This window comes from Pelodiscus sinensis, chromosome 1 (genome assembly GCF_049634645.1).
Source record: "Pelodiscus sinensis isolate JC-2024 chromosome 1, ASM4963464v1, whole genome shotgun sequence".
Classification (NCBI taxonomy): Eukaryota; Metazoa; Chordata; order Testudines; family Trionychidae; genus Pelodiscus; species Pelodiscus sinensis.
Genome location: NC_134711.1, coordinates 268,477,111 through 268,497,909, shown reverse-complemented (window position 1 = coordinate 268,497,909; position 20,799 = coordinate 268,477,111). Strand labels below are relative to the sequence as shown.

The window sequence follows — 20,799 nt, the reverse complement described above, 5'->3', positions numbered from 1 at the left end:
ATCACACAGTGAAGGAACTGGTAGACATTACGCAAGATTGCTCAGTGCAGTTCTGCCAATGCACCTCAACCTTGACTGGGTATTGCTTTTCAAGTCTCAGCCCTGCGCAGAGCAGTGATTCTTATTGGTGCTGAGCTGTGTAGTGGTTTAGTGATTTGCACAAAGGATGACCAGGGATGGCAACAGACTTCACTGGGCCCTGGGCAACAGTGTGTGGAGGGTTCAGCTCCAGGTCCCGGAACGGCTGGGACTGCAGGCAGAAGGAGTAGACTAGAGGCAGCCAGTCCTCAGTGCCAACCAGATCATCCTGCACCTCAATCTACCACCATTTGGACCATAATGTGCAGCGTTCTGGCAGTGATTTAAAGGGAACAGGAGTATGGCTGCCTTTTAACCCCCTTTTAAACTCCCCCTGTTGGCAGCCCAGAGAAGAGCCCACCAAATGCAACTATGATCTAATAAGATATACAGAAAATGTTTAAAGGTATAAAGTTGTACACTGCTTTTGTTCCTGACAGTTTCCAGTTATAATCTGATTTTTTTCTGATCAAGTTTTCTGGAAGCTTGATGTGATAGAAAGTTATCCCAGCAATAGGCTAAGACCTAAAGAAGTAATTTCACATAAATACACTATCTTAGATTTAAATCAAATCCTGGCCTTGGAAGTTTAAGATGAACACAATATTTAAGAGCCGGAGAAAGCTAGGTAATCATCAGGAGTTTTGCTTCCATTATTAGTTAAACATACAGAGTTAGATGATGCTTAAATGTCTTACTAGGAGACCAGTGTTTAGTGGCATGAAAATAAAAAGGAGAGAAAATAGAATATCAGCATTGTAAAATGCTGAAGACTGTGCTATGTTTAACTCCAATACCTGTCTTCTGAATTAAATAATCTCTTTGCTAATAGCCTTGTAAATACACAGAGACATGCTGCCATATCATAATATATTACTAACTAAATCATGCTTTTAGTTGCACACTTAAAATGATTAAAAATCAATTTCTGCCTTCTGAATGAGCATATGATAATAACAGTGTGTTTTTGTTTCACATGTGAAACTTCACACTGTGCTTTCTATGACGAAATGCACAGTATTCTTCATGATAATCTAACAAATAGCATCACAGTTGTTTCAATATAGAGTGATTGCTTATAACAGACCTTGACACCTACTATCTGGAGCATCAAGTCTGCCAGCCAGACAAATGAAGCTCTCTGACCTTCCACCATCATTGAGATCCAGGAAAATGCCCTAAATGAGAAGTTTGATGTGGGTATCAATTAGGGATGTAAGCAAGTAGTGAAATAGTCGAGTCAACTTGACTAATCACTCCCCCACCCCCCCCCCCCGCCTCTGTATCAGTCAATGGAAATTCCATCGACTACTCGATTAGCTGATTAATTGAAATTTAACATCCCTAGTATCAATGAGTGAAATCCTATGACCTGTTTTATGCAGGAGGTCAAATAGATCAGGAGGTTTTCAAACTCTGGATTATGGCTTGTAACGGTAAGTTGCTAGCTGAACACAAGACACGTTTTTTATCTGAACATCCACAGACATGGCCATTTGAAGCTCCCAGTGGCCGCTGTACACCATTCCCAGGCAACAGGAGCTGGGGGAAGCGATGAGGACCACCACTTCCATTGGCTAGGAATAGCAAACCACAGCCACTGGGAACTACCAGTCGCCATACCTGTAAATGTTCAAGTTAACAAAGCATCTCATGGCCAGCTAGTGACTTACCCTTACAAGCTGTTACCCAAAGTTTGAAAAGCCCTGGACTAGATGATTTAGGTTCTGTCTGGTGTTATAGTTTAGGCCTCTTTTTAAAGCTGGAAATAGAAGGGTACTGGAATTTCTGTTAGAGTGTAGTCAAGAGGAGACCCTGCTTGCAGGGATGTAAAATCCAGTTTAATCAGTTATCCAGTTAAACATTAACAGGTGTCAAATGCTATATTTAACCAGTTAACTGATTAACCAGGATCTTGTGGTGTGATGGGCCTGGCTGGGCTGAGGCAGCCCTCCCACTCATGCCAGATAGGGGGTCTGCTCCAGCCCAACTGGGCCACCAGTTAACTGTTAAGCATTACCCAGTAAAGGTGATGCTTACTGATTAACTAGGTACATCTCTACCTGCTGGGGATCCATCTTTCACATTAGTCTCTGGACTGTGGATTGATTAATTTGAAATTTCAACTCACTCTAGCTATCATAAGTGAGAAGCTTTTCTTTCATTCCTATCTTTGCAAATTTAATATGCAAAAGTTAAATATCAGCTAACAAAATTATTTCTAGAAGTAACATTATTTCTGCTACCAGGAATCTCTCCAGGAATCCGAAAACAACCCCCTCTGAATACCAATGATTTTCACATTCATAAGAATTTCAACAAAACTGTTATTATTCTGGTTGCACTAACAATAATAAAGTACTGGAAAATATAATTTAATAAATTATACAGTTTCTAGGCCTTCGCATCAGTGCTTATGACTTGCCAGGGCACAGAAATATTGTCAGAACTAGTTCAAACATTAACAGGAAAGAACAGATCCTGGACCATATTAAAAAGAATATGCACGGATAGGTAAGAATATGAGTCACAAGAATATGCAACCATACTGCACAAATATAAGTCCCAACAACCCTATTTACGTGCACTTACACAGGGCACCACCAACCTGCATGCTTCATCCAATAGCCACAATACTTCATTGTATCACCAGTTTGCATGGGGACTAGAAGCACTGACTAATGTTTACATATGTCTGACTTGGGAGGAGAAAGAGTATAGATGTCTTCCTGCCATGAGCTGGAGCAGAAGATGAGGGTCTATCTATACTGGGAGGGGGGAAGGACTGGTTCTCCCTAGCCTATGACTCAGCCAGTATTTTCTTACCTTCTGTGCTATGAAAGGGGAGATTTCTGGTGGGTATTTGTTTGTGAAAAATCTACACCCCTCATCTCATTATAGTGACTCACCGCCTACCTCTTTCCCCAGCTAGACAGTGTTAGGTAGAAAGGAGAGCTACTCCCACTGAAATAGCCACCATCTCTTGAGGAGGTGGATTAACTATGCTGACAGGAGAAGCTCTCCCACTGGCAGTGGTACACAGTTGCAACTGCACTGATGCTGTAGCTTTGTGACGGAGAACAAATCCTTAGAGCCGTGGTGTCCAAGATGTTAGCCACTAGCCACATGTGGCTGTTTGGTCTGTTGAGTGTGGCTAGTTGGCTTGAGCAATGTGGCTATTTGGCCAGTTGAGTGTGGCTAGTTCACTATAGCAATAGCCACTATAGTGGCTACTGCTTCAGAACTGGTTGGACACCACAGCCTTTGAGCTCTTGACTGGGAGTAATGTAAGAGGAAGAACAATTAACAGGTTGTTCTGATGACAAAGTCATGATTAAAAAGTCATCGTATATCTGCAATAATCTCATTGTATCTAAACTGCAGCAGTACTTCCCTGTACTTAGAACAGGAACGAAGTAGGATATGTCAGTGTGATAAATGTTGGTAAATGGTGACTTTTTAATGGCTGCTAAGGTTGCCAGATACTTTCACAAAAAATCCTGAACATGGCAGGAAAAAAAGTCGTTGAGCAAAAAAAAAAAAGTTGCTGCGTCTTTAAATATCCCCGCGCTCCTTGCTCCCCTTGCCCTCACCAGGGGAAGAATGTCTCCACCGGCCTTCCATCCGAGAGAGACAGAAATAAGGGACAGAAGCCAGAAATAACGGACTGCCTGGGTGAAAAGCGGACACCTGGCAACCCTAATGGCTGCCAATGTTTCACAAACTCCTAAATAATCAAAAATCCAGGAAATTCATCCCTCCTCACTTAATCCCAGAAAATATATTAGAATTACAAAAGTTTGGTCACAGGCCATAACTTGGAATCTATTCCCAGAATGAGAGTGGATATGACTGCTGTATTAATATCAGGCATTTACTTTGAAGTGACATCCCGTATTGGCCTAGAGGCTGAGGATTAGAGACACCCACGTAACACGCTGGATGATGGTCTGTAAAGCTCAGTGAACATCACTTTGACATTTTTCATGACGCCTGGTGCACCACTGTCATAGAAATGGGTGCTGTCCCTTGTGGATACTGCAGAATGCTAGCGAGCAGGATGCTCACCACTATGAATAATGACAGGAAAGGAAAAGTAAGCCAATATCAATAAATCTTTATTGTGATGAGAGTTTTCTATTAGATCCCTAGTCACATAGGTAAAAAGATGTTCAACCTATAATGCACACCCCACCATTTGATACTGACCATTTCTAAATATTACCATTCATGACATGTGTTGGAATCCAGCAGCTAGTCACTAGGGAGGGAAATAGTGAATGTCATATATCCCGCTGCTTATTTCCAACAATGGAAGCAGCTCTTCCAGATACAGATGCACAAGAAGCATTTCAAATAAAACCCTTTGAGAGTGGATGTTGTGCTCTAGTTTATGTAATATACTTTAAGAGAGCCGTGTTTGGAAACCAAAACCTTGCTTTACAGGCATAACAATTGTACTAATTTGGGAAAGATGTCATTTACTCTCCCTCCCTTCCCCTCCCCCCCCCCCCGGGCAAACTACTATATGGAACACGTATAACATATTTTTCCTCCTATTTAATGTACATTATCAACAGTTTGTGCTTCTGAAACTACTCTGAGAACACTAATCAGATTGTAAATCAAAACATCTTCCTGTCTTGTAGGGCCAACAGAACTAGTCGATGTATTTAATAAAATTTTATGTACAAAGCAGCAGTATCCATGAACTTAATGGTCAGAATATAGAGTCTACAAGGGTAATTTTTATTAAAATTTATAGCAAGATTAGCCATATTATACAGTTTTCAGATTTTATTGAGATTTTTATGAGTCTATGTGGTTGCAGCAGTTATCTGCACTAGGCTAGCAATGTAGCAATGGTTCATGGTGAATGGGAATTGGCATTCTCATACATATTATGTAACTAATCTTCCAAATGCTATTTATTACCATTTTCCAATCAAAGGCATTATTTAAACAAATAATTTCACAAGTAAAATAATTCACTATAACTTAATAATAGCTGTGTGTATACACCTACAGATATATGTAATATATGCACATATTTATGTATATCCATCCATCCGCATGATGGAAATTCCATTGACTACTTGACTAGCAAATTAATCACTATTTAACTTCCCTACCACTGAAGCTATTAGGATCTAACTCACACCAATCATCTAATATACAAATACTCAATCGCCAACATAAAACAAACCAAGGAAGACAACAAGAGAAATATATCCAGGAATAATTTGAACAACATATGGCACAGAAACTATAAAACAGTAAGAGATTCAAAGTTACAACTAACACACTTAAAGAATCCACCAGTAGAAAAGTTAGTTTTCCCTAGAAAATTTGCAATAGTTTGGCCCAAATGACACTAAAATATAGAGGTATATTAAACAAATAGGAGCTTAGACAAAAGGCTGATAAGAGGGAGGAAGGTGAAACAACTGTATCAAGGCTCTGAACCTGTAACATCTGTAAAAATAAAGAGAAATGGAAAAAGGTGGAACTCCAGCAAAAATGATATACCTAGGGTTGCCAGATGGTTTAACCAAAAATACCAAACAACCCCCCAACCCCCGCAAAAAAGAAACCTACTGGGGAAAAAATTCTGTTGAGGAAAAAAAAGGGAGACCAAAGTTGTCGAGCAAAAATAAATTAAAAAAATAATTAAAAAAACCCAGCATGGCCGTCCACCATCTTGTCTTCCTGCTCCAGGCCAGACAGGTCCTCTGCAGAAACAGGTAAGCACCCGGTATTTTCACCTCCTGGCTAGGAAAAAAATCAGAAAATACCGGACATTTTAGGTGTCCGGTATTTTCTGAATTTTTTTTACTGGACAGGAGGTGAAAATACCAGGCTGTACAGATCAATACCGGACACCTGGCAGCCCTAGATATAGCAGGCCTCCACATTTCTCTTGATGGGCTTAGTTTCATATACAGGCAGTCCCCGGGTTACGTACAAGATAGGGACTGTAGGTTTGTTCTTAAGTTGAATTTGTATGTAAGTCGGAACTGGTACATATTGTAGGGGAAACTCTAGCCAAACATTTCTCCAGAGCTCAGTTTTATTCTCCCACACCTCACTTCCCTCAGTCCTTTATTCCCAAGCTGAGGTGTCTGCTGAGAAAAGCCGTTGCGCGTCTCCCTGGTCTGCTGGGGCGGGCGCTAGCTTCGCGTCTCCCTGGTCTGCTGAGGGGAGGCGCTAGCTTCGCGTCTCCCTGGTCTGCTGGGGGGAAGCAGCTAGTGCGGGGTTGCCTCACCCCGTTTGTAAGTAGGGATCCGATGTAAGTCAGATCCATGTAACCCGGGGACTGCCTGTATGTTTTGTTTGAATCCTAAACTGTATCAATTATCACAAAGAAACAGCTTCGGGGCACAGTTCTAGCTTTTTTTTTTACTGTAATGTGTGCTGACTGGGATGCAAATTAACACTAGAGGAAACCTTCGTTCACAAAAGCAGATAGTGGCCAAATGCTTCAGGGCATAGTCAGCAACGCTCCTTATAGTTTCTACAAGAAGGTTTAAAGGGCCTAGGTGTCTGGGCTCTTCCTGCCATTCCCCCAAAACAACAGCAACAACAACAAACTATCTCCAGCTGTGGTATAGGAAGGAATGAGATGTAACATATTTCCTCCCTTTCAGGCCTGACAGTGGGAGCCAGGAAGCCAAGCAGGTTCAAGAAGGGAGAAACACCCCGCATGCCATTTCCAATCCTTCTGGGTATGTCTACACTACCCTCCTAGTTCGAACTAGGAGGGTAATGTATGCATACCGCACTTGCTAATGAAGCCCGGGATTTGAATTTCCCGGGCTTCATTAGCATAAGCGGGGAGCCGCCATTTTTAAATCCCCGCTGCTTCGAACCCCGTGCAGCGCGGCTACACGGGGCTCGAACTAGGTAGTTCGGACTAGGGTGCCTATTCCGAACTACCGGTACACCTCATTTCACGAGGAGTAACGGTAGTTCGGAATAGGACCCTAGTCCGAACTACCTAGTTCGAGCCCCGTGTAGCCGCGCTACACGGGGTTCGAAGCAGCGGGGATTTAAAAATGGCGGCTCCCCGCTTATGCTAATGAAGCCCGGGAAATTCAAATCCCGGGCTTCATTAGCAAGTGCAGTATGCATACATTACCCCGCTAGTTCGAACTAGCGGGGTAGTGTAGACATACCCTCTGAGATCTCAATGTGGTGAGAACATTTTGATGCCAGCCCCTCTGTAGGCATTGTAGAGCACCACAGACTTTTTACTGGTATCAAAGGGGGTGCGGGGAAATAAATGTAAGAATGAAATATATACTTTTAAGAAGTCAAAAAGTTTTGAGCAAATGAATCAGTAGTTCCAGGCAGGACAAAACTGAAGTAGACATTGGCAAGTCTTTAGTATTTATTCTAAAACTAATATAAAATTCTTGCAGTACAGGCAGTCCCCAGGTTACGTACAAGATAGGGACTGTAGGTTTGTTCTTAAGTTGAATTTGTACGTAAGTCGGAACTGTCGTCCAGATTCAGCCGCTGCTGAAACTGACCAGCGGCTGACTACAGGAAGCCCGAGGCAGAGTTGCTCTGCCCTGGGCTTCCTGGAATCAGCCGCTGATCAGTTTCAACAGCAGCTGAATCTGGACGCCTGGGACAGAGCAGCTGGGGTGCTGCTGGGTAGGTCCCCGCAGCGCCGCACCTCGGCAGCACCCCAGCTGCTCTACCCCAGGTGTCCCCAAGTCAGCTGCTGCTGAAACTGATCAGCGGCTGATTCCAGGAAGCCCAGGGCAGAGCAACTCTGCCTCGGGCTTCCTGTAGTCAGCTGCTGGTCAGTTTCAGCAGCGGCTGAATCTGGACGCCAGTTCCGACTTACGTACAAATTCAGCTGAATCAGGACGCCTGGGGCAGAGCCCACACCCACACCCTCGCAGCAGACCAGGGAGATGCAGAGCAGCTTTTCTCACCCCGGAGGATGCAGGCTGCGGGACTGCGGCGCGTCTGGGCGGTCCCGCCGCCAGTGTCCTCCGGGGTGAGAAAAGCCCTATTCGTAAGTACGGATCCGACATAAGTCGGATCCGCGTAACCCGGGGACTGCTTGTATATGAGTCATCATATTTAACCACAGTTATTTTATTCTGCTTCCCTTAAAAACAAGCTCTGTCTCAAATGCAGGATAAACCATATTGTACCCAACCAATATTTTAGATCCTTCATTCCAGAGGACGTGCTATTTTCCCGGGTTCTTAAATAAATGAAGCGTCTACTAGAGTAATGTGAGTTCCACCCTATGATGTAAGTTGGAACTCTTTCTGTTTCACTCCGTGGCTAATTGCTGCCATTCATTTGCTCCTTTCCCATAACCACTGAGGGTTCTGCCAAATAAAGCAGGGGGTTTATTAAGTTTGCAAATATTTTAGATATATCCAATAAATGCGTAAGAGAAAGTTTGGATGGACTGTGTTCAGCCTCTATGGATGTTTGTGGATACCCAAAAGAAAAAAAAAAAAAGAGAAACTCCACCCTGTTGGAAATCAGATAAAAAATAACGGTAAATGGAGATGCAGAGACACAGAAAAATCAATCTTTCCACATAAAACAGCAAACACAGTTTATATAGACCCATATTACCTGACCTTTGTGTCATGATAGAAACTGAATAGCTGTACTATTGAGTTTCTAAGTTTATAATATATACTGCTACTTAAGACAAAGTCTCCAGTGGAGCGCACCCTTACCAATTTACCAGTAGTAATATGGTATTTCCTATTGTAAATATACAGAATGCCTTTCCAAACTGGTAATGTTTTTCTTACTGATTAATATCTTAGGGTACGTCTACACTAGTTAATTCGAACTAAGCTAATTCGAACTAACGCGTCTAGAACTAAAAACTAGTTCGAATTAGCGTTTTGCTAATTCGAACTAGCAAGTCCACATTGAGTGGACTCTGAACAGGGCTTAAGGATGGCCGGAAGCAGTGCCGGCAGGGCATAAAAGGAGGACTTAGAGCATGGAGCTGCTGTCTCAGGCTAGCCGAGGTCTGCGCTTAAAGGGTCCCGACCCCCACCCCGGACACACAGTTCTAAGGGGTGCCCCGCTTGCAAAGAAGTTCTGGCTTGGAGTGCCCGGAGTACTCACACTGGGCACATCACACCACTCGACCATCAGCCCGGCTGCACTTGCCGCAGGCTGCCATCTGGGGAGAGGGGGCAATCGGGGGGCTGCAGGAGAGCTTCCACCCCCAGAAGCCCGCAGAGCCAGCCCAGTCCTCCCCATCAGGGGCTCGTACCCCATTCCTCCCTCACCTACTTCCACTTACCCTTCCCTAGCCCCCCTTCTTAATGATGTACAAAATAAAGATAACGTTTCTTCCAACATTGACTCTGTCTTTATTGAAAAAAACTGGGGGAGACTGGGAAAAGGAGGTGGGAGAGGGGAAGAGAAAGGCTGGGAGAGGGGAGCGCAACTAACATGATCAGGGGTTGGGAACAGGTCCCAGATGAAGAGAGGCTACAGAGACTGGGACTGTTCAGCTTAGAAAAGAGGAGACGGAGGGGGGACAGGATAGAGGTCTCTAAAAGCAGGGGTTGGGTGGAGAGGGTGCATTCAGAAAAGTTCTTCCTGAGTTCCCATAAAGAAGGACTAGAGGACACCAAAGGAAAGGAATGGGTAGCAGGCTTGAAACTAGTAAGAGAAAGTTGTTCTTCTTGACAAAGCAAATAGTTAACCTGCGGAACTCCTTGCTGCAGGAGGCTGTGAAGGCTACAACTAGAACAGAGTTTAAAGGGAAGTGAGATCAAGTCATGGAGGTTGGGTCCATGGAGTGGTCTTAGCCAGGGGGTAGGAGTGGTGTCCCTGCCCAAAGTTTGTGGAAGGCTGGAGAGGGATGGCACGAGACAAATGGCTTGGTCACTGTCTTCGGTCCATCCCCTCCAGGGTCCCTAGGGTTGGCCGCTATCGGCAGACAGGCTACTGGGCTAGATGGACCTTTGGTCTGACCCAGGACGGCCATTGTAAGCTCAGGGCTCAGGGTCGGGGGTCTCAGTGGACCCCCTTGATTTTCATGCACACCTGCTCCTGGGTGGCCAGGCTGGCAGCTCTCCTGCCCTAGACGGCCACTTTCCTGTGCCTAGTGCGGAGATCGTGGACGAGGTCCACGATGTCCGCACTAGCCCAGGAAGGTGCCCGCCTCTTGTGGTCCAGGGCAAGCTCCCGGGAGCCACCAGCCTGGTCCCGGCAAGAGGGGGTGGGCTGGTGGGCATCGGGTGGGTGGCTCTGTGCCGTGCCAGGTGCAGGGGCTGCTGGCTGGGTGCTGGCAGGCTTGCACCTGGCACGGGCACCGTAGCCAGCCCGTGCCCCTTTAAGGGGTCCGGGGCTGGGAGGGGGGCATAGAGTTTCCCTGGTGTTGGCCAGAGTGGCCACCACGGAAACCTGGGGAGGGCTAGCCTCCCACTAGTTCGAACTAAAGGGCTACACAGCCCTTAGTTCGAACTAGCTATTTCGAACTAGGCGTTAGTCCTCGTAAAATGAGGTTTACCTAGTTCGAACTAAGCGCTCCGCTAGTTCGATTCAAATTCGAACTAGCGGTGCGCTAGTGTAGCGCCTAGGAAAGTTAGTTCGAACTAACGTCCGTTAGTTCGAACTAAGTTTGTAGTGTAGACATACCCCCAGTTACTGGAGGACATGTAAAATACAGTCGGTCCTCGCTCTAAGTCCAAGATACATTCCACAAAACTTGGACCTAGTGAAACAACTTAAAGCAGGGAATTTTCTTCCTCACGGCTAGCTTCCATTTGCGCAAATTGGGTTTTTTTCTTTTGCACGATGTAAGAGTGCTGAATAGGAGGACTTATAATGCATCAGTTCCTACAAGCATCAATAGTGTGGAATGGATGTATACTGGGATGACTTATAGTGAACACCCTGTACATGTGGAGCAGATTCCTTATCTGACATAACTGGATGCAACATAGGTACACCCGAGATTGATCTAAAATGCACGCGCGTGCACACACACACACACACAATCACATAAAAACTAGTATGCACTCAAGTATGCGCTATCTTTTGAGTGCTTGACTTTGTTACCTTAATGCTCTCTAAATATCATTTTTTGATGTAATTTCCTAATTTTATAAAAACTTTAAACACCGATAAAACAAATATACCATCATGTGAAAGATCCCCTAGTCATCATAACTTGAGTAACAGAGTGCGTAGTAACATTAGAAGGCTGTTATATTTTGTGTGGCTCTGCCATTAGTGGTGGATGGAGAGTCATAATTTGCTAGTAGGTTTCACAGGTATTTTCTGACAAGTGAACGGTGATACTAACAAATAATGGGGTCGGTTTTAGGTTCTGTGAGGGAATGGTGCTCTACTGGCCACAAGATCTCCTAATTATCTCTCCTGGAGCCTTTCCCTGTCACCTTCTGCTGCTATCATCATCTCCTCTCTTTCGCTCCACCCCCTCGACTCCTTCCTCTTTCCCAGTCCCCAGCTCCTATCCTCTCCAGTTCTGTGCCTGCACCTCCTGCTCTTCTCCAAAGCTCTTGCTTCTATCCTCCTTCCATCATTCCTAACACTCTTATTCTCCTCCCCACTTCCCACCTTGCATCTCTTCCCCTTCTCTCTCCCTCCTCTTCCATCTGGATTCCAGCCAGGAAGTTTCCTCCTTTCCCTTCCATATTGCCTAGTTTCCAGCAAGAGTATCATTGATAGGTCAATTACAAGTGCTACCTTCTTATTTGCTTAAACTTTATGGCAGGGGTGCCCAAACTTCCTGTCATATGACCCCTTATGAGCAATGGAATTTGTCTACAACTCCCTTCTATTACTGCACAATTGGCTTAGCAGAGGAGCTTGTGTTGAAGTTGGATCCGGGGGCTAAACTGGGACTGGAGTAGGAGCTGGGTCTAGAGGTGAAGCAGGGCTTGGAGTAGAGAAGGAATAAAGGAGGAATGACATTTGAGCTGGAGCTGGGGTCACAGCAGGGCTGAGGGGCACCCTCCTCTGTGGGGGCTGTCCTGAGCTCCCCACATTATCTTCTGAACGTTCCTCCTCCATGCTCCTCAGGGGGATGCCGGTCATGGCAGTCATTTCCAGGAATGGCCAGGGCAGGCAGGGAGGTAGGCCTGCCTTAGCCCCACTGCACCACTGACTAGGAGCCAACTTAGGTAAGTGCTGACCAAGGATGTTAAATTTAGATTAATCAACTAATTGAATAGTCAATGTAATTTGCATCAACTATTCAATTTGTCGATAAGGGCTCCTCCGCCTCTTGCCGGCTCCTGCTACATTTCAAAGGCAGAAGTGCCACTGGGAGCATGGCCAACGGGGACTCAATCAACGGGGACCCCCGCTGGCCCCGTCCTCCCTTTTTTTGCAATGTATAAGAGCCCTGAGAACTCTTACTGTTTGAGTTCCCCGCTGGCCACCCACTCCCAGCAGCGCTTTGCTTTTGAAATGTGCAAGAGCCCTCCCGGGGCTCTTGTACATTTCAAAAGCAGGGAGCACAGGGCCAGTGGGGAGCTGTTTGAGTCTCCAGTTCATCCCAGGCTCCCTGCAGCACTTCTGCTTTTGAAATGTAGCAAGAGTCCTGCTCTTGCTACATTTCAAAGGCGGAAGCACCTCCAGTTCCATGCTGTGCTCTTGCCACTTCTCCTCACAGAGACGGTGCTGGGGGAACCGGCTTTTAAGCTGGCTCTCCCCAGCACTGGATCCTGCTCTCCACCCTTGGTGCCGCTCTCTGATAGAGGCAGCAAGGTGTGTGTGGGAGCAACTAGTTGAATCATTAGTCGACTATCTGATAAGCATTTGACTAGTCAAGTAGTCACTTACATCCCTAGTGCAGACCAGCCAGAGCCCACAGCCTGAAAACCCTGCACTGGATAAGAAACTCCTCCAGCACCGAAACTCCCTCTTAGTCCCTCCATCCCCACCCCAATCCCCTGCTCCACTTTAGAACCTCTTCCCACACCCCAACTCTGCCCCAGATCCTGTACCCCTACCCTAACCCTCCTGCCCCACATCAGAACCCCCTCCCCCGCATGCCATAATATCTTCCCAGATCCACAACCCATCCCTCTGCCTCAGCGGCAGCCCAGAGCCCCCTCACACACCGAACGCCTCATTTATCACTCCAGTCGAGTGTTTGTGCCCCCTGACAGGGCTAGAGTCACTAGTACTGGCTCACCCCACTGTGAGGGGAAACCATGAGCCTTCGTGCCCCCACCCTGTGAGGCGGTGTGTGGCCTGTGACTGTATTTTTTTGTGGGTCAGTGGCCCCTGATAGAAAAAAAAAGGTTCTTCACCCCAATGGGTAATTATATATAGTTTATTACCTTTATGTTATTTGTATTGGCTTACATAACAAAGACAGAAAGCACACCAGACAGAGCTAACAAAGGATGGGTGCCTATTGTGGATAGTCACTATTATCCTTTTAATATAATTATTCAAATTAACTTGTACATTTCTGCCAGAGGTACCAATGACAGCAGAAGGGGGGCAGCTGCCGAGAAAAAAATTAAAGGACAGCTTAATCCTTTCTTCTTCTGTAGCTGTGCATTAAGAGGTACAGTGTTGCTGGGTAATGATCTCTGCCAATAATAGCACAAAGGGGAGGTTGTCAAGGGAGCTCAATATGTCTTCATCTGAAGCTTGCGGGCTGAAATCCCTACAGTACACTAAATTCTAGAATTTTGCTGGTGAACTGGAGTAGTGAGTTTCCACTCCCACAAACAGATGAAACTGGAATCACTGCCAGTTATCACCTCTGAAGTGATACAGTTTCTGTATCTTAGGACAATTCCCATCAAAATCAAGAACAGATTTTAGCTCTATCCCAATGCATAAGTCCAAAACTAAACAGCAGATAAATATTATTCATTTTACAGTTTTATAATGTTTTACAGTACGTTGCACCATGCTGCTTTCATTTATATTTTTTGTACATAAAGGCATAGGACCCTAAAATGATGTCATTGTATAAAATATAATAAAAAGTCTTCAAACTTCATCATTTCCAGTCTCAGAAAAAAACTCTGATACATTCTATGCTAGTTTTGCATGTTCTGCATCTATAAAGAGGATAAATTCCATTTCTGCAAGCGGACTGATTGGTTAACTTCCACACTAACACTAGGAGACTGAGGCAAGGGGAGGGTAAAAGCAGATTTATGAACAACATGATGCTACTAAAAACATAAAACCTCACCATTACACCAAAAACAGACAGAAGAGATAAAAGAGACAAACCCTTGGGATTGAAGACATGATTTTTTTTATTAAGTAATAGTAATGTTATAAAGCAAAATGCTAAATGCTTTTCTGCCTCATACGCCCTAAAAGTGTGATTAGCTATTAATACCTCCTCCCCCCTTCTGTTTGGAGAAACAGCTCATTTTGTGGGGAGGGGAGAGATGTGTCTATGTTCTTCTTATCAACATGCAACAATACTTGGTGCCAGCCTCCCTCATGTTCCCACCATTGCCACTAACTTCTTGTCATTGTATCCAGGCATATCTATTTTATGGATTCTTCCCCTTGCACCCTTCTCCTGTTTCCCTTCCTCCCCACAGCTCATCACAATTACTCTTCTTCCACTCTCGAAATCTCTGATATTTCCTCCTTTCCTGTAACTTCAGTGCCATCTTTTTGTTCTCTTCCTTTGTCCTTACAAATCTTTAATTCTTCTCCATTCTCATTTACTCTTTGGAGACCTTTCTCCTGCATTCTCTCACATTTTCATATTGCCTCGTGGGTTCTATTTCCATAAAACTGATTTGCACTATTCATATTCCCCGTTTTCTCCTGTCATTCTTCTATTCATTCTAACAGAAACAATCTGACGCAGGGTCCCTTTCGCCCTCTGTAGGCTGAATGAAACCTGGCTCTATACCTTTCACTCTGCACCTGTCACTGTTCTGGAATGCAGGTGCTCAGATGGCTACCACATTCCCTGTCTTTAAATAGTTTCTATCCTATGCAGTTTCGTTCAATGACTCACAGCATGTCCACTATACAGGGACCAGCACCCCTGACTGACCTGGACTTTGGAGATCTTTCCTGCTCATATTCCTGCAACAGGACTGTTGTCAAATTGAACCTCTCTCCCTCCTTTGCTTCACTTCTTTTTCTTTCTTATGTCCATTCCAACTAGTTGCTTTCTCCCTGTCCTTCTGAGTGGCTTGCTATTATTACTCTTCCATCTTTCTATTTCCTAATTTCCATGCCATTCACTCAAATATTACATTTATTTCCCATGCCACTCTATTGACCTTAATGAAGGAATAAATCTGCCCCAAGTGTTCTTTAGGTTTTAAGCTTAGGGGTAAAATAACTCGATGAAAAAATAGGTTTTTAAAGTTAATAGCATTTTCAAAAGAACTATCATTCAGCTACCACAAGTTAATTTATGCTTTTACAATGTTGATCAGCCAAGCTTATGGCTCCTGATATGCATCGGTTTCAACTAAGCGTAGGATATGCAAAGCCAATATTTTCTTACCTTTAACATGGCTTCTCCCATCCTCCAACAGCGGTACTACTATAGTGTTGTTCATATTTCCAGGTGATCTCACAGCTGTGTAGACTACAGGTACCGACTGCACCACAACTGGAATGCGGTGCACATGACTCATTTTGTTGGACTGTAAGTTCATGGGGCTTGAGGGTGGTACTGGATGGATTATGTGCAAAAACTGCTGGCCTCCAACACCAGATGCAGAGGCCACAAGAGGGCCTGGAGTTAATACTGATGGCACAGATGCCGCTGAAGATACTGATGTTATTACTGTAGGGGAGGAAGCTGGCCGACTAGAAGAAGTTGAAGTAGAAGAAGGAGAGGAGGCTGAGGCTGTCATGGAAACCGGTGAAGATGAGGCTGCTGTAGGGGATGACCTGGCTTTGTTTATTGACAAGTCCACTGGTTCAGTTTGTGTTTGGAAATGGTCCGTAGATAACGAATCCTCTGGGGGATCTGCCTTCATATTATTTAGCAACAAGGGTACAGCTTCCATGTCTGGATAGTTGTGGACGTTTGGAGACTGTGGGAGAAAAAAAGGGGACATGTTTATATTTTTAGAAGCTGATATTAAATAATTGGCCAAGATAATTTAAATAGTTAATTGATAATGCACACTTAGCATGCAGTTCACACTTGGTTCTGAAGGCCACTGGAGGTTTTTTTTCTGTTCAATGTGGCAGCTTGTGGCTGAAGGAGCAAAACATCAAGCATGAGATGAAAAATGTTTGTGTCCTTGATCAGCAATATACAATCCAACTAATATTTCCATGGCATTGAATCATAACAGCTTTTCTCCACTGGTTTACCATTAATAGTAGACATGATTTGATTCCAAATTACAGCACTGCAAAATGACCTGTACAAAGCAATTGCTGGGCGTTTTTCCAGACCTCGCTTAATCTAATAAAACTCTTTCATACAAAGGTACAATTAATAATCTTTCTACTTGCTTCTTCTACCCCTAAGCTGTTCAGAATATAGCCTCACAAGCTCTAGAATGCCAGATATGTCAGAATATTGTTGCTGATAAGCTAATAAGAAAAGCCCAAAGTCCATTGCTTCAGACACACTAACTATTAAAATGCAATCAATTCTTCCACTTCCTTTTCCATGTGGTTGATTGTAATTCCTATATTGATAAATGATAAAAGCCTCTTCGGAGATTTTTAAATTAAATTATGTTAAATGCTTTTGTAGAAGCCCTTTCTATTGCCATTTTGAGCAAGAAAAAAAAATCCAGCATACTGAGAAGATATAATATAAAGAAAAGTAGCAACATTTCATATCAAGTAAAATAATAATAATGAGTTATAATCATAACAATCTGATCTGACTGGGAAACTTTACACTTGAAATTCCTAAATATGAAACTATAAAATAGCTTAAAAGCTCCTGTCCATTTCAGGAAAGGAATATTTTGGGGGTTTGACTGATCATGATCTAAACTTCATTCACCATCTCTCTCACCTTCCCTTCCCCCAAAGTTCAATGGATGAGTGACAAAAATGTTTAGAGACATTAATTTTGTATGTGGAAAGAGTGAAAAAATTGATACTGTTTAGTTTAGAGTGGAAATTAATAAATAAATATGAGATAGATATATACAATAAATTAAACCAAATGTTATAAAGAAGGCCAATTAAACACTTTTTATCATCTGTCCTCTCTCTGCAAGGTGGCATCTAATTAAATTCAATGGTAACAAATTGTAAATTGATTAAAAAAATACTTCTTCATACAATGCATAATGAACCTGTGGACCTCCTCGGTAAAAGATGATCTTGACTTTAAGAGTTCAGCAGAAGCCTAAAGAAGGAGTAGCCATTTATGTTGTATTGCACAATGGAGAGAGCAGGGTTGGTTTTGTGGCTGAAGTGGTTCATCAGGACTAAGCAGACCAGGATTCTATTTTTGGCTGTGGTATATACATCTTCTTTGATTTTCACTTATGCTCTCGATGCCTCAATTCCCTATCCATATAATGTGGAAAAGAATATATATTTTTTAATCCTTCCTATCTCCCTTAGCCTACTTACAATGGTAAGATCACTGGGAATGAGATTCTACATATATGAACATATGTACCTATGTATAAAATGTACCATCATCTCAACTGGGACCTCTGCATGCTATTGCAGTGCAAATAATCAGAACAATAATTGTATTACATGGATAATGAGAACAGGCTCAGATGATAGATAATTCCATATAAGATATATAAGATAGGAAATACACCTATCTTCATGGCATACACCAATCACTGACTAAAATGGTTAGAAATAAATATTCTTAATGTGAAAATTATTCTATCATTGTCCACTATGTATTTTTGCTTCTTCCTTTGAAGCATCCTCCACTAGCCAGTATCATCTGAACTATGCGGACCACTGTTCTGGGAATTTCTATACTGATTTTTTGGTAAAGTTGTAAGTAGTTATGAGAATAGGACGGAGGAAAATGTATCTTTTTGACCAAACAATTAACCACCTTGAATCACAGACTCAGAGACTTTAAAGTCAGAAAGGATCCTCGTGAACTAGATCTAGTCTGGCCTCCTGCCAGTTGCAGGCCACAGAACCTTACAGACTCCTGAAATAGACCTTTAAATTCTGACTCAGTTATTGAAGTCCTCAAAGAATGATTTAAACACTTCATGCTAGAGAAAATCCACCGTTTACTTTAGTTTAATCCTGCAAGTGACTTGCACCCTAGGGATGTAAGCAATTAGTCGAATAGCTAACTACCCGATAAGCCTAGGCTTATCAGGTAGTTGAGTCAATACTTGACTAGTCTAGTCGCTTCCCCTCTCCCCCTTTGCTGCCTCTATCAAAGGCTTAAAAGCTGGTTCCCTCAGCACTGTCTCCATGGGGGGGGGGGAGGGTAGGGGAGGCAGAGGCGCAGCGAGAGACTGGGGACCAGTTCCCCACTGCGCTTCTGCCTTTTAAATGTGGTAAGAGCCTAGCAGCTCTTACTACATTTAAAAGGCAGAGCTGCAGTGAGGTTAGCTCCCAGGGTGGCATAAGCAGGTACTGCTTAGTCCCGGCTTGCGCCGCACAGGGGAGCTAACCCAGCTGCAGCTCTGCAGTTTAAATGTACTAGAAGTTGGGCAGAAGTCTGACTCCTACTACATTTAAACTGCAGAGTCACAACAGGGAAAGCGAACCGCCCCCATCAACTACTCCATCAGCTGATTATCCGTGTTTTAATACCCTTATCGTGCCCCATGCTGCAGAAGATGAAAAGCTCCCAGGGTCTCTGCCAATCTGACCTGGGGATGGGGAAGGGGGAATTCATTCTTGACCCATGTATGGCAATTAATTAGATCTTGAACATGTGATCAAGACCAGTCAGGCAGATACTTGGGAAAGAATTCTCCTTAATAACTCAGAGCCCTCGCCATCTAGTGTCCTGTCCCCAGGAATTGGGGATTTTGGCTACCGGCAGTCACTAGTGGGCCAAATGCCATTGTAGGCAATATCATCATACCATTCTCTCCATAAACTTACCTAGCTCAGTCTTGAAGCCCGGTTAGTATTTTTGCCCCCTTGGAAGGCAGCTGCAGAACTTCACTCCTCTGATGGGTAGAAACCTTCACCTAATTTTAAACCTAAAACTTATAGATGGCCAGTTTATAGACATTTGTTCTTGTTTCCACATTGTCACTTAACTCAAATAATGTTTCTCACTTTCTTATATTTATCCATCTGATGAATAGAGAGAGAGAACAATCATAGCTCTCCTCAGCCTTCTTTTAGCTAAATAAGCCAAGTTCTTTGAGCCTCTTCCACATAAAAATACAAGCACATGAAGAAACACAAGATAGTCCCTTTTCCATGTGTCTGACTGTTATTTCTATATATTAATAAAAGATAGCCCTATGCCTCCCATGTGCAAAATCCCAACTCGATTGAAAATACGGAGGATTTGCTCTGGACTTCAATAGGGCCAGGATTTTACCCCTAGTGTTGTACAACTGTGTTTTCTAGAGATACCTGCTAAACTAATTAATAACATTCAACCTGAAAAAAATGCCTTTGTAAAGCTGATAGCTCAGTATTACTGTATATCACTGAATTTCTAAATAGCAGACAGCTTATTATCACCTGTTTTAATGAAATGTTAGCGATTTGAATAGGTTGACACTGAACACTTTATAGCTCTTTTCCTTCTTAACAAAAGTGAAAATTATGGACAGGTTGTAAGGTAGATAGGTTGCTACCACAATCATGAAACAGAATTTGGCACAGTTAATCTCAGAACAGAGGCTTTAAACTGTACAACTGCATTGGAAAACTTAAACCACATAAGAATTTCATAAAACAGAAGTGAAAACCCTCAAAAATCAAGTGTGTTTTACCAGGTCTGTAGTTCAGTATATTCAGGATCCCAATAACTCATTTTAGCTTTGTACTGCAAGAAACAGCAGGATGTATTTGAAGCCACAAATAGTTTGGAAATCTTGTACTTAAACTAAAAATGGTACAGTCTCAAACAGAAGCCCCTGTTTTGTTTGGGTGGATGGGAGCATATAGCTCTGCACTACTGCTGCCTGCTTGACACTGACCTACTCCAGAAATAATCTGTCATTCTGTATGGATCTGTCTGCCATCTAGGATGTTAATTGAGGTTGCCAATGTTCATATATCAGCTGCCTTTGAATTCAAATTCTAAATATTTGATAATATTTTTTTCCTGGAAATGTATGGTATAAACAAACATTTTCCACCAAGAAGCATTAAAAAGCATGAACTCTTTGAATGAGAAAATGTATTAACCCCCATTTTATATAAAGATAAATGAATTCTCAGCATGCGATTTTTTAGCATCTCCCTAAAATGTAATTAATTGTTGCCTTCCTGTTACTGAACAACGAATTTTGCTGTTTAATTACATTAATCTACCCAGGGATGGCCAACATTTTGGCACCTGAGGCGGGGAGCTCAAATGATGCCCCTTTGCTTGGGCAAAAACTTTAAAAGGTCTCAATTCTGCCTTCTTCCTGTTCTACTCCTCTCATGGTACTTTGCATCTAGAGCAGAGAGAATACATACGCACCAGCAGCAGACACAATTTTCTACACTCTGGGTCCTAGTGGCACCTCCCCCACAGTCTGGCATCTGAAGTGGCCGCCTCAGTTCGCCTCATGGTAAGGCCAGTCATGAATCTAACCACTTTTTGTTCAATAATGCAAAGCGGAGTTTCCATCACTA

The 20,799-nt window shown here is 43.4% G+C and overlaps 1 protein-coding gene across 10 annotated transcripts in view; it reads right to left on the bottom strand.

The window, feature by feature from the left end:
• The window catches only part of KLF12 (KLF transcription factor 12), a 366,929-nt gene that overhangs the window by 115,014 nt on the left and 231,116 nt on the right, over positions 1–20,799 (bottom strand). For all 10 annotated transcript variants that reach the window (XM_025187744.2, XM_075918894.1, XM_075918893.1 and 7 more), the window contains one exon: positions 15,572–16,109. In XM_025187744.2, the coding sequence (XP_025043529.1) occupies positions 15,572–16,109 (538 nt within the window). The remainder of the gene's footprint in view (positions 1–15,571; positions 16,110–20,799) is intronic.